Consider the following 13133-nt stretch of genomic DNA (forward strand, 5'->3'; position numbering starts at 1 on the left):
CTGGGACATTTCAGCTTGGAAAAGACACGATTGAAAGGTGGGGAAATAGAACAAGGGAACGTGATTTACTCCTTCACGGGCATTAACCCAAGAAGGTCACACGATTGCATGTAGAAGCAGCACGTGGAAAATAAACAAAAACAATTATTTCTTCACAGTCAACCTGTGGAACTCTTTGCTGGGGGATGATGGAATGGCCCAGCCTAGAACGGCTCCAAAAAAGAGAAACTAAGTACCTGGAGGACCGGTCCCTCAATGGTACTAGGCAGGGCTGGTGGCACTTGGCTCTGTTTACCACAACCTGGGAATGGGCGACAGGTTCTGCTCATTCCCCCGGGCACCTGGCGTTGGCCACTGTCCTCAGACAGGACACTGGGCGAGATGGACCTTCAGGCTGACGCAGCCTGATGTTCTTGTATGGAGCCCAGGTGAGTCTGCCCCTGTGGTAACCCACCAGACCCCGCTCCCCTCCCGGCGCTGAGCGCACCCAGGAGTCCTGACAGGGTCTCTCGTCTCCCCACACACTAGTACTGAGTAAGAAGCTAAATGTTAAGCCTCAGCTGTCTCCATTGCCAGCCGTGCACAAATGCCAGAACACGTTGGCCTTAGAGCCGAGGGGTCTAATATTCACTTTTCTTCCTTTGATACTGGAGTTAGATGCAGGGCTCCTGCCAGCAAACTCGAGTTCTCAGGTGCCTTCGTAGCCCCTGGAAAGAGGCGATGTGGGTGGAGGAGGAGGAGGGTGGAGAGTCCCCTCCTCCTGATTTGCTGCTTGGCTTGTACTGAGCATGCTCAGTAACACTGCTGCAGCTGCCGTCTTCAATGTGTTTTCTCCCCCCCCCCTCCCCCAACAGGGCACGCACCTTCCCTCCCCTCCCCACTGCTTCCATGGGAAATGGTGCCCTGTGGCCTTTCCGGGCTGGCGCTGTTTGCAGGAGTCTGAAGCTGCCGGCCGTGCTCTGTCTTGCTTCCCTATCCTGCCCCTCTCCTCCGGGAGGCGTTTGCAGCGCCAAGGATGCTGGCTGGGACCAGCCCTGGGCTCGACTCGCCCGTGGGCCTCCTGCCTGGCCTCAGCCTGGCGCCTTCGGGGCACATGTCAAGGGGTTTTAGCCACCAAGGATGCAGCTCGGTGTTGAATGGGGTTTGCAAAGCGCCACGCGTGCTGGGCTTGTTAGAACATCCCTCTGGGTCAGGGTCCACCCCCTCTGGACTACTGAGTCTGGCCGCTGGCCAGCGTGTGCCTCTGCCCCACGGGGTAACTGCCGGCTCCGCCTCCCCAGGGGCCTGTGATGTGAGGCGCATGAGAACCCCCGGAGAACAGGAGCCTCCCTCTACCACTGCCCCCCCAACCCTGGTGGGAATTAGTCTCTTCTTTCCTCCTGTGCCCCTCAACTCTCCCTCTTTCCTGAACGCAGCCTGGGTGCAGAATGTGTCTCTTTCTTCTGAGGCTCTGACTCAGGGGGTTCGTCCACAGCGCCCGTCCCTGCCGTGGGATTCCTGCTTTGCGACTTTCAGGGGGCAGCCGGGTGAGTCTGTCAGCAGAAACAATAAGGAGTCGTTGGGCAGTTAAAAATGTATCTGGTCAGCCCCTCCCCCTTCCCCTGGGGGCTGGACCCACTTGGCTGGGGGCACAAAGAGGACACTGGAGCTGGGGCAGGCGACCGTGCGCCAGCACCGACGAGCGTGTTCCCATGCGATGTGGGACCCGTGTGAACGAGGCCAAGCCACTCGGTGGATGTGGCACGATTCCAGTCGCTGGTGAGGCGGCGTGAACAGGTGAAGGAGGAAATGACTTTTTTAGCTCCGCCCAGTCTCGCTTCAGACCAGTCTGACAGGCTCCTCTAAGTGCTCCCAGAGCCTCAATTTACTCCCCATCCCTTCTTATCTCAGCTAATTTTACTCCCTGTGTAAACCAAGCCGAGTCCTGCCGGGGACAGAGGCTGGGACGGGCACCTCTCTGCAGCGCTCGCATTCCCCACTAATCCCGGCAGCGCCCAGCCCCGCCTGGGACCCACTTCCTGTATGAAACTCCAGTGACACATTGCCAGCCCTGAGCGCGTCAGCCGCACCCTCCGGTGCTCAGGTACCTGCCCATGGGCCAGCGATGCCGCTCTCTGCACCAGCAGCAAAGGGGCCCAAGTCAGGCAGCAGAGAGTTACCAGACGTCAGCAAAAAACCTCAAATCTGACTGAAGGGAACCTGGGCTCCAACAGACCTGGCCTTGAGCAGGGCACTCCGTTCAGTCTCACACAGCGGATTTGCCAGCGGGCAGCAGAGGGGATGAAACAGGAGTCCCTGACGCGCCAGGGGACCGAGTGGGGCCTGGAGTCCGGCCTGCACTGCCCGGTGGCAGAGGGCTCTCCCGGCTGGCAGGCAGAGGTGGGGGAGAGCCAGTGGCTGGGAACCGAGTTTACAGCAATCTCAGGTGGATTTAAGCCTGGCAGCAGCTTGTCAGGAGCATGGGTGGGTTCCCCTTCCCTTGGCCACTGCACGTGCCAGGTCTGGGTGCACGTCCCCGCCAGCCCTGTTCCCCATTGCTCGCCTGTTCTCCTGCCTGGCGGGTCCGGCACTCTGGGGCCCACCATGCCACAGTCCCGTGCCGCTGAGCGGAGATTGCTGAGCGGAGGGGCAGCCGGGTGAGTCTGCATCTGCAGAAATGAGGAGCCCTGGGCACCCTGAAGACGAACGGCTCTACTGGGACACGGTTCTGTTTGCAAACCCCACTTTGGCGGCTGTGGGCGTTCCGCTTCCCGGCGCCATGGTGCTGCGGAACTCGGGGCAGGGAGATGGCGCTGCAGCGGGGCAAGCTGCTGGGTCGCTCTGGGTCCTGCCCCTGGGGTAAGTTGGGGGGCTGACGCTGCCCATCAGGGTCCCCAGCTGGGAGGAATGTAGGAAGCCAAGCCTGTCAAGCCTATGGGGGGAGGGCCGGGGTGAATGTAGATTCATGGCTCTGCCCCAGTGCAAGGCAAAGGCAATTTCTCCAGTGCCAGGCTGGCTCTTTTCCCCGCAGGTTTGGCGCGCGCCGTTAGGAAGGTGTCATTGCTGCCTGCGGAACCCGGAGTGCTCCCAGCTTCCCTCTCCACTGCCGACACGGGAGCGCAGCTTTGCTGTATCTGACAAAGACGCACCCAAGAGGGGAAATCCACCTGTGACTTGGCACGGGCAGATCGGGGTCCTTCTCTGCCCCCTCCCCAACTTCTGTCTCCACTGTCCAGTGGGTCCCCTTCTCTGCCTCCCTGCCCGCCTGGGATCTCCCTGCTCCGGCTGTGCCAGGCCATGGCAGGGCAGGCACCTGGTGCCCTCTTGCCTGCCCCGCACCCCTTCCTGCAGCTCCACACTGTGACTCACAGGGGCAGCTCCTTCCCCAGCGCCCGGCACCACTGGGAGCACACCGAGGCCGGGGCGATGGAGTCTTCTGAAAAGTGGGGAGCCAGGAGGCCCTGCCAGCTTCGTGATCCATCCCCAGTTGTGGAGTCAGTGAGGGGGTATCACTCCCCACAGCTGCTTTGGGGCCAGGCCCCGATTTCCGGCCTCACTGGGAGGCTGTGCCACAGGGCCAGGATCTTGGCCTCCACTGTTCCAGCATCCTGGTCCGGTCCAGCCCTGACCCTCCCCAGCAGCCCTGGGCACTGTGTTCACTCAGAAATGCCAAGAAGTGCTGGGAGTCTTGGGCACGCCCATAGAACAGGAGCTTCCCTACAGAGCGCTCGCTTAGCTTTGCAGTAAGCAAAGGGGGGGAGGGGACTAGTGGTTAGAGCAGGGGACTGGGGCCCAGGGCTTCCGAGTTCTTTGCATCCCTGACAAGACGGTCCTTCCCCTGGCGAGAGGGCACATTGTCGGACCTCCCGGAGTTGGGTGTCATCACTGAGGAGGCGGCCTGCGCTGGAGGGAAAACTCCCCAATTCTTCTCTTCTTCCCACAGCCAAAACCCCTCCTGGTGGCCCCACCTGCCCAGGGCCTGGCACAGTCGGGCAGCCTGAGAGGGCCTGGGAGCCTGTCTACAGACCAGGGTGGGTTAGTACAAGTGACGTCTGAGTGTGCAAATCAGCTGTCACCCTCAGCAATGCACCTTCCGAAGGCCCATGTGCCCTTCACCTGACAGGCCTGCTGCCCCTGGGGGAGCGGGTTTGGTTCTGCCCATGGGAGAACTCTCACCCAGCGGCAAAGAGCCCTTCCCCAGGGTGGGGCCTGGCCCCGGCCTGCCCCGCTCCCTGGGGGCTGCCTGAGGCTCCCAGAACTGCGGAAAGCTGCAAATTTGCCTTTCTCTGTGTGCCCGGCGAAGTCGGCGCGGAAGGTCCCATCCCCCGTGCCGCTGTGATTGGGCTACTACAGCAGCTGACAGGTGAGAGCCCCGCAGGATGGGCACGGCTCCCATTGGGAGTGTCGCTCCCCTTGGGCAGTGAGAAAGCGACAATTTTAACCTCTGTGCCAGGAGCAGGTAATTACAAACGGCAAATGGCCTGGTAGCACTTTATAGACTAAGAAAGCATGTCGATGGGATCATGAGCTTTTGTGGGCACAGCCCACTTCTTCAGATGACGAGGATCGAAATAAATAGGGGAGACGGGAGGTAATTAAGGAATCCATTGGCAAACACCTGGAAGATGATAGTGACAAATTACAGGCAGTCTGGACTTGTAAAGGACAGATCACGTTGGACCAATCCAAGAGCTTTGTGATAGATAACAAGCTTTGTGGCGAAGGGGAAAGTGGTGGACATGGGGTACCTAGACTTTATTGAGGCTTTTCACATGGTCTTGCACAACCTTCTTATCAATAAGCTAGGCAAATGCAACTTAGAAGGGGCTACCATTAGGTGGGCGTGTAACTGGCTGGAGAACCGTTCTCGGCGTCGTTATCAGTGGTTCACATTCATGCTGGAGGGGCAGAACAAATGGGGTTCCACAGGGATTAGTTTGGGGACTGGTTCTCTTTAATATCTTTGATTTAGATGATGGCACGGAGAAGACGCTTATTGAATTTGCATCTGATATCAAACTGGCAGGGCTGGCATGTGCTTCGGAGGGTGGGTCAGAATTCAAAATGATCTGGAGAAATGGGCTGAGGTAAATATGATGAGGTTTAATAAGGACAAATGCAAAGCACTCAATTTAGGAAGGAACAACCACAGAATGGAGGTGACTGTCCAGAAAGCAGTCTTGCAGAAAGATCTTAGAGCTCAGAGATCTTAGGGGTCAGAGTGGACCACACGCTACATATGAGTCAACAGGGCGACACTGCTTTAAAAAAAAAAAAAAAAAAAAAAAAGCAAACCTGATTCTCGGCTGCATGACAGGAGTGTTGTGAGCAAGGCACGAGGCGTCGTTCTTCCACTTTCCTCTGCACAGATCAGGCCTCAGTTGGAGATTGTGTCCATTTCTGGGCCCCGTGTTACAGGAAAGATGTGAAGAAATTGGAGAAGGTCCAGAGAAGAGCAACACACATGATGACCGGCCTCGAACATGAGCTCTGAGGTCAAAATGAGAGAATTGGGCTGGTTCAGTTCGGAACAGAGCAGACGGAGGGGGGCAGGAGGGCCGGTTGCACAGACATCGATCAGGGAGGGTCCAGATGGTGCTGGGTCCTGCCGTGAGGGCAGGGGACTGGGCGTGAGGAGCACTCGGGGTCCCTGCCAGTTGTCGGGTTCTGGGGATCTGTAATTCTACACGTCTCTGTCCCCCGACACAAGCCTGTTCCTGCTGCCCCCTCGCGTAGATCCTGGAGTGACTGGCCCCTCATCTGGCCGGTTCTCACCCCTCACCTTGGATGAGGTGGGGGACCTCAGGCCTGGGGGCCTGCCCAGCATTGGTGAGTCCATGTACTGGTGCTCCAGCCCCTCTGTGCTCCACCCCACAGTGGGGTGGCGGAGTGGCTACTAGCCTGGCCCCCCTTGACTCTGGGGGGGGGCGGGATTTGAGGTGTCCTCCTGCTTCTCAGCCGGGCCACATCAGTGAGAGGATTTGGGGGTTTTTGCTTCTCACTCATGTGCGGCCCCTGGCTGATTTCTCTCTGGATTGGTGGCCCCCGACACAAAACAATTTCTCCGCCCCCCCCCGCCCCGGATTGACACGTCTCCGTTATCCTGATCTCTGTCCGGAGAGCTGGGGGGCCCTGTTCCCGTGGGGCTGTTTGTACATGGGCTGTTCAGCACCACTTGCTGCAGGACGTGTCTGCAGGAGCAATCGGGGCCCAGCACCCTTAGCATGGGGGCTCTGCCAGCCCAGCCCTGTGCTCGCCGGGTTTGGGAGCCGCTCCCGCCTCACGCCAGGCCTGGGACCCAGGGCTTCTGCCTCATGTGCTGTTCCTACGGCCTGAGCCAGCTGCTCCATCCACCCAGGGATGAGTCCCCCACACCCCATAACTGATGGGCACAAATGTGCGCAGCTCCCAGAGCCTGTGGACACAAACCTTGTGTCACCTGTTGGTCATAACGGCACCACCCGCTGGAGCCGCGTCGCTCCGGGCCCTTGGGGTGTCACTCGTGTGTAGTTGGGGACGTGGAACCTGGGATGGGCCAGGGCCTGAAATGTGCAGGGGAGGCCACCCAGGGCATGTCCCTCAAGGTCACCTGTCACAGCCCCTTTCTCCTTCCAGTCTGAGCCGTGCGTGGTCTCAGGAGGTCACATGACTCCCCCCTCCCCTCCCACACACACCCGGGAGGGGCTGGCGGGTACTTTTCTGTGGAAGAGGGAGGGCGTGGTAACAAATAATTCCACCTGGAAGGAAGGCTGTGTCGCTTTCTTCTAACTTTTCCAGAAGTGGCCTCTCTCCCTGCCCTGCAGCTGTCTCTTACCCCAGCTACGGGAGGCCTGTTAGCTCTTGGGGCATCCTCGCAGCTGCCATGAGGGGCCAGACACAGCTCGGGGATAGGGGCCCATGCTGGTGCCGCTTGAGCTCTGGAGGGGGGATGGCCATGTGCCAAGGGAGATGCCCCCTGTGCTCAGTGTCCCAGGACTCCAGCCCAGATTCAGCTACTAATGTTTGTGCTGAGGGCGCGGCAGAGAGGCTCCGACATTGACCCTTCAGCCCAGCACGGGCTGGTAACAGTGGGTGGGAACTGCTGCTGAGGGGGGATACAGGTATATAAAAAACATACACCTGGAAAGACAAACCGTTGTTTGGCTAAGGTGTCTAGCCGTGCCCCAGATTAAAAAAGGCTAGGCAGGCAACGGGCACCTGGAACAGATCAAATTGGCGGACTTCTATTTCCAGTGCTAGTTTATTCAGTGAATTTACCACAGACCGATTCCAGCCAGTGGTGAGGTACTGGAATACACACACACCCATGCACCGGGCACCCCTCACCACAGGGTTATACAGCATCCCCTTTGCATCCCCACTCTACCACGGAGGAGCCTCAGGAAGGGAGCAGCTCAGATTTTCAGACCTTAATTGGAAGGCATCAGGCGCTACATGGTCCATATAGCGCAGAGGCTCAGGAGAAGAGATTCACCATCAGGATCCCAGTAAGGAGAGGCAGGTACAAGGTACGCGAGAATTTCCCCAGAACTGAACTAGCGCCACAGATGGGGTCAGTTGTTGTTTTGCTAATCGTGGTTGGTCTGGGGGTGGATGTTTCAGATATAATGGTTGTTTTTTGGGTGGTTGTTGTACTGCGAGCAATGGTGGCAGTAGTTCTAGTGGTTGTCCCTGGAGTGGTGGTGGAGGTGGTAGTCTTCGGAGTGGTAGTGGTGGGGGTGGAGGTGGTGGTCTTCGGAGTGGTAGTGGTGGGGGTGGAGGTGGTGGTCTTCGGAGTGGTAGTGGTGGGGGAGGAGGTGGTGGTCTTCGGAGTGGTAGTGGTAGGGGTGGGAGTGGTAGTCTTCGGAGTGGTAGTGGAGGTGGTAGTCTTCGGAGTGGTAGTGGTGGGGGTCGGGGTGGTAGTCTTCGGAGTGGTAGTGGAGGTGGTAGTCTTCGGAGTGGTAGTGGTGGGGGTGGGGGTGGTAGTCTTCGGAGTGGTAGTGGTGGGGGTGGGGGTGGTAGTCTTCGGAGTGGTAGTGGTGGGGGTGGGGGTGGTGGTCTTCGGAGTGGTAGTGGTGGGGGAGGGGGTGGTGGTCTCTGGAGTGGTAGTGGTGGGGGAGGAGGTGGTGGTCTTTGGAGTGGTAGTGGTAGGGGTGGGAGTGGTAGTCTTCGGAGTGGTAGTGGAGGTGGTAGTCTTCGGAGTGGTAGTGGTGGGGATGGGGGTGGTAGTCTCCGGAGTGGTAGTGGTGGAGGTGGTAGTCTTCGGAGTGGTAGTGGTGGAGGTGGTAGTGTCCGGAGTGGTAGTGGTGGGGGTGGAGGTGGTAGTGTCCGGAGTGGTGGGGGTGGAGGTGGTAGTCTTCGGAGTGGTAGTGGTGGGGGAGGAGGTGGTGGTCTTCGGAGTGGTAGTGGTGGGGGTGGAGGTGGTAGTCTCCGGAGTGGTGGGGGTGGAGGTGGTAGTCTCCGGAGTGGTGGGGGTGGAGGTGGAGGTGGTAGTCTCTGGAGTGGTAGTGGTGGGGGTGGAGGTGGAGGTGGTAGTCTCTGGAGTGGTGGGGGTGGAGGTGGAGGTGGTAGTCTCTGGAGTGGTGGGAGTGGAGGTGGTAGTCTCTGGAGTGGTGGGGGTGGAGGTGGTAGTCTCCGGAGTGGTGGGGGTGGAGGTGGTAGTCTCCGGAGTGGTGGGGGTGGAGGTGGTAGTCTCCGGAGTGGTGGGGGTGGAGGTGGAGGTGGTAGTCTCCGGAGTGGTGGGGGTGGAGGTGGAGGTGGTAGTCTCTGGAGTGGTGGGGGTGGGGCTGGAGGTGGTAGTCTCTGGAGTGGTAGTGGTGGGGCTGGAGGTGGTAGTCTCTGGAGTGGTAGTGGTGGGGCTGGAGGTGGTAGTCTCTGGAGTGGTAGTGGTGGGGCTGGAGGTGGTAGTCTCTGGAGTGGTGGGGGCGGAGGTGGTAGTCTCCGGAGTGGTGGGGGCGGAGGTGGAGGTGGTAGTCTCTGGAGTGGTGGGGGTGGAGGTGGTAGTCTCCGGAGTGGTGGAGGTGGAGGTGGTAGTCTCTGGAGTGGTGGGGGTGGAGGTGGAGGTGGTAGTCTCTGGAGTGGTGGGGGTGGAGGTGGTAGTCTCCGGAGTGGTGGGGGTGGAGGTGGAGGTGGTAGTCTCTGGAGTGGTGGGGGTGGAGGTGGAGGTGGTAGTCTCTGGAGTGGTGGGGGTGGAGGTGGTAGTCTCCGGAGTGGTGGAGGTGGAGGTGGTAGTCTCTGGAGTGGTGGGGGTGGAGGTGGAGGTGGTAGTCTCTGGAGTGGTGGGGGTGGAGGTGGTAGTCTCCGGAGTGGTGGGGGTGGAGGTGGAGGTGGTAGTCTCTGGAGTGGTGGGGGTGGAGGTGGAGGTGGTAGTCTCCGGAGTGGTGGGGGTGGAGGTGGAGGTGGTAGTCTCCGGAGTGGTAGTGGTGGGGGTGGAGGTGGTAGTCTCTGGAGTGGTGGGGGTGGGGGTGGAGGTGGTAGTCTCTGGAGTGGTAGTGGTGGGGCTGGAGGTGGTAGTCTCCGGAGTGGTGGGAGTGGAGGTGGAGGTGGTAGTCTCTGGAGTGGTGGGGGTGGAGGTGGTAGTCTCTGGAGTGGTAGTGGTGGGGCTGGAGCTGGTAGTCTCCAGAGTGGTGGGAGTGGAGGTGGAGGTGGTAGTCTCTGGAGTGGTGGGGGTGGGGGTGGTAGTCTCTGGAGTGGTGGGGGTGGAGGTGGAGGTGGTAGTCTCTGGAGTGGTGGGGGTGGAGGTGGTAGTCTCTGGAGTGGTGGGGGTGGAGGTGGTAGTCTCTGGAGTGGTGGGGGTGGGGGTGGTAGTCTCTGGAGTGGTGGGGGTGGGGGTGGTAGTCTCTGGAGTGGTAGGGGTGGGGGTGGTAGTCTCCGGAGTGGTAGTGGTGGGGGTGGAGGTAGTAGTCTCTGGAGTGGTGGGGGTGGTAGTATCTGGAGTGGTAGTGGTGGGGGTGGAGGTAGTAGTCTCTGGAGTGGTGGGGGTGGGGGTGGTAGTCTCCGGAGTGGTAGTGGTGGGGGTGGAGGTGGTAGTCTCCGGAGTGGTGGGGGTGGGGGTGGAGGTGGTAGTCTCCGGAGTGGTGGGGGTGGGGGTGGAGGTGGTAGTCTCTGGAGTGGTGGGGGTGGAGGTGGAGGTGGTAGTCTCTGGAGTGGTGGGGGTGGAGGTGGTAGTCTCTGGAGTGGTGGGGGTGGAGGTGGTAGTCTCTGGAGTGGTGGGGGTGGGGGTGGAGGTGGTAGTCTCCGGAGTGGTGGGGGTGGAGGTGGTAGTCTCAGGAGTGGTGGGGGTGGAGGTGGAGGTGGTAGTCTCTGGAGTGGTGGGGGTGGAGGTGGAGGTGGTAGTCTCTGGAGTGGTGGGGGTGGAGGTGGTAGTCTCTGGAGTGGTGGGGGTGGAGGTGGTAGTCTCTGGAGTGGTGGGGGTGGAGGTGGAGGTGGTAGTCTCTGGAGTGGTGGGGGTGGAGGTGGAGGTGGTAGTCTCTGGAGTGGTGGGGGTGGGGGTGGTAGTCTCTGGAGTGGTGGGGGTGGGGGTGGAGGTGGTAGTCTCCGGAGTGGTGGGGGTGGAGGTGGTAGTCTCCGGAGTGGTGGGGGTGGAGGTGGAGGTGGTAGTCTCCGGAGTGGTGGGGGTGGAGGTGGTAGTCTCTGGAGTGGTGGGGGTGGAGGTGGTAGTCTCTGGAGTGGTGGGGGTGGAGGTGGAGGTGGTAGTCTCTGGAGTGGTGGGGGTGGAGGTGGTAGTCTCTGGAGTGGTGGGGGTGGAGGTGGAGGTGGTAGTCTCTGGAGTGGTGGGGGTGGAGGTGGAGGTGGTAGTCTCTGGAGTGGTGGGGGTGGAGGTGGAGGTGGTAGTCTCCGGAGTGGTGGAGGTGGAGGTGGTAGTCTCTGGAGTGGTGGGGGTGGGGGTGGAGGTGGTAGTCTCTGGAGTGGTGGGGGTGGGGGTGGAGGTGGTAGTCTCCGGAGTGGTGGGGGTGGAGGTGGTAGTCTCCGGAGTGGTGGGGGTGGAGGTGGAGGTGGTAGTCTCTGGAGTGGTGGGGGTGGAGTTGGAGGTGGTAGTCTCTGGAGTGGTGGGGGTGGAGGTGGTAGTCTCTGGAGTGGTGGGGGTGGGGGTGGTAGTCTCTGGAGTGGTGGGGGTGGGGGTGGAGGTGGTAGTCTCCGGAGTGGTGGGGGTGGAGGTGGTAGTCTCTGGAGTGGTGGGGGTGGGGGTGGTAGTCTCTGGAGTGGTGGGGGTGGGGGTGGAGGTGGTAGTCTCCGGAGTGGTGGGGGTGGAGGTGGTAGTCTCCGGAGTGGTGGGGGTGGAGGTGGAGGTGGTAGTCTCCGGAGTGGTGGGGGTGGAGGTGGTAGTCTCTGGAGTGGTGGGGGTGGAGGTGGAGGTGGTAGTCTCTGGAGTGGTGGGGGTGGAGGTGGAGGTGGTAGTCTCTGGAGTGGTGGGGGTGGGGGTGGAGGTGGTAGTCTCTGGAGTGGTGGGGGTGGAGGTGGAGGTGGTAGTCTCTGGAGTGGTGGGGGTGGAGGTGGAGGTGGTAGTCTCTGGAGTGGTGGGGGTGGAGGTGGAGGTGGTAGTCTCCGGAGTGGTGGAGGTGGAGGTGGTAGTCTCTGGAGTGGTGGGGGTGGGGGTGGAGGTGGTAGTCTCTGGAGTGGTGGGGGTGGGGGTGGAGGTGGTAGTCTCCGGAGTGGTGGGGGTGGAGGTGGTAGTCTCCGGAGTGGTGGGGGTGGAGGTGGAGGTGGTAGTCTCTGGAGTGGTGGGGGTGGAGTTGGAGGTGGTAGTCTCTGGAGTGGTGGGGGTGGAGGTGGTAGTCTCTGGAGTGGTGGGGGTGGGGGTGGTAGTCTCTGGAGTGGTGGGGGTGGGGGTGGAGGTGGTAGTCTCCGGAGTGGTGGGGGTGGAGGTGGTAGTCTCCGGAGTGGTGGGGGTGGAGGTGGAGGTGGTAGTCTCTGGAGTGGTGGGGGTGGAGGTGGAGGTGGTAGTCTCTGGAGTGGTGGGGGTGGAGGTGGAGGTGGTAGTCTCTGGAGTGGTGGGGGTGGAGGTGGTAGTCTCTGGAGTGGTGGGGGTGGAGGTGGTAGTCTCCGGAGTGGTGGGGGTGGGGGTGGTAGTCTCCGGAGTGGTGGGGGTGGAGGTGGTAGTCTCCGGAGTGGTGGGGGTGGAGGTGGAGGTGGTAGTCTCTGGAGTGGTGGGGGTGGAGGTGGAGGTGGTAGTCTCCGGAGTGGTGGGGGTGGAGGTGGTAGTCTCTGGAGTGGTGGGGGTGGAGGTGGTAGTCTCCGGAGTGGTGGGGGTGGAGGTGGAGGTGGTAGTCTCTGGAGTGGTGGGGGTGGAGGTGGAGGTGGTAGTCTCCGGAGTGGTGGGGGTGGAGGTGGTAGTCTCTGGAGTGGTGGGGGTGGAGGTGGTAGTCTCTGGAGTGGTGGAGGTGGAGGTGGTAGTCTCTGGAGTGGTGGGGGTGGAGGTGGAGGTGGTAGTCTCCGGAGTGGTGGGGGTGGAGGTGGTAGTCTCTGGAGTGGTGGGGGTGGAGGTGGTAGTCTCTGGAGTGGTGGAGGTGGAGGTGGAGGTGGTAGTCTCTGGAGTGGTGGGGGTGGAGGTGGGGGTGGTAGTCTCTGGAGTGGTGGGGGTGGGGGTGGAGGTGGTAGTCTCCGGAGTGGTGGGGGTGGAGGTGGTAGTCTCCGGAGTGGTGGGGGTGGAGGTGGAGGTGGTAGTCTCTGGAGTGGTGGGGGTGGAGGTGGTAGTCTCCGGAGTGGTGGGGGTGGAGGTGGTAGTCTCTGGAGTGGTGGGGGTGGAGGTGGTAGTCTCCGGAGTGGTGGGGGTGGAGGTGGAGGTGGTAGTCTCTGGAGTGGTGGGGGTGGAGGTGGAGGTGGTAGTCTCCGGAGTGGTGGGGGTGGAGGTGGTAGTCTCTGGAGTGGTGGGGGTGGAGGTGGTAGTCTCTGGAGTGGTGGAGGTGGAGGTGGAGGTGGTAGTCTCTGGAGTGGTGGGGGTGGAGGTGGAGGTGGTAGTCTCTGGAGTGGTGGGGGTGGAGGTGGTAGTCTCTGGAGTGGTGGGGGTGGGGGTGGTAGTCTCTGGAGTGGTGGGGGTGGGGGTGGAGGTGGTAGTCTCCGGAGTGGTGGGGGTGGAGGTGGTAGTCTCCGGAGTGGTGGGGGTGGAGGTGGTAGTCTCTGGAGTGGTGGGGGTGGAGGTGGAGGTGGTAGTCTCCGGAGTGGTGGGGGTGGAGGTG

The 13133-nt window shown here is 61.0% G+C and overlaps 1 protein-coding gene across 1 annotated transcript in view; it reads right to left on the reverse strand.

Annotated features, from left to right (window-relative positions):
* Window positions 1–6335: 6335 nt before the first annotated feature.
* LOC142819679 (uncharacterized) overlaps window positions 6336–13133 on the reverse strand; it is a 52415-nt gene continuing 45617 nt past the window's right edge. Inside the window, exon 8 of the mRNA XM_089772755.1 lies at window positions 6336–9985. Coding sequence (XP_089628881.1) covers window positions 7436–9985 — 2550 coding nt within the window. The 3' untranslated portion in view covers window positions 6336–7435. The remainder of the gene's footprint in view (window positions 9986–13133) is intronic.

The sequence above is a fragment of the Pelodiscus sinensis genome, chromosome 22 (genome assembly GCF_052426305.1).
Source record: "Pelodiscus sinensis isolate ZL-2025 chromosome 22, ASM5242630v1, whole genome shotgun sequence".
Taxonomy (NCBI): domain Eukaryota; kingdom Metazoa; phylum Chordata; order Testudines; family Trionychidae; genus Pelodiscus; species Pelodiscus sinensis.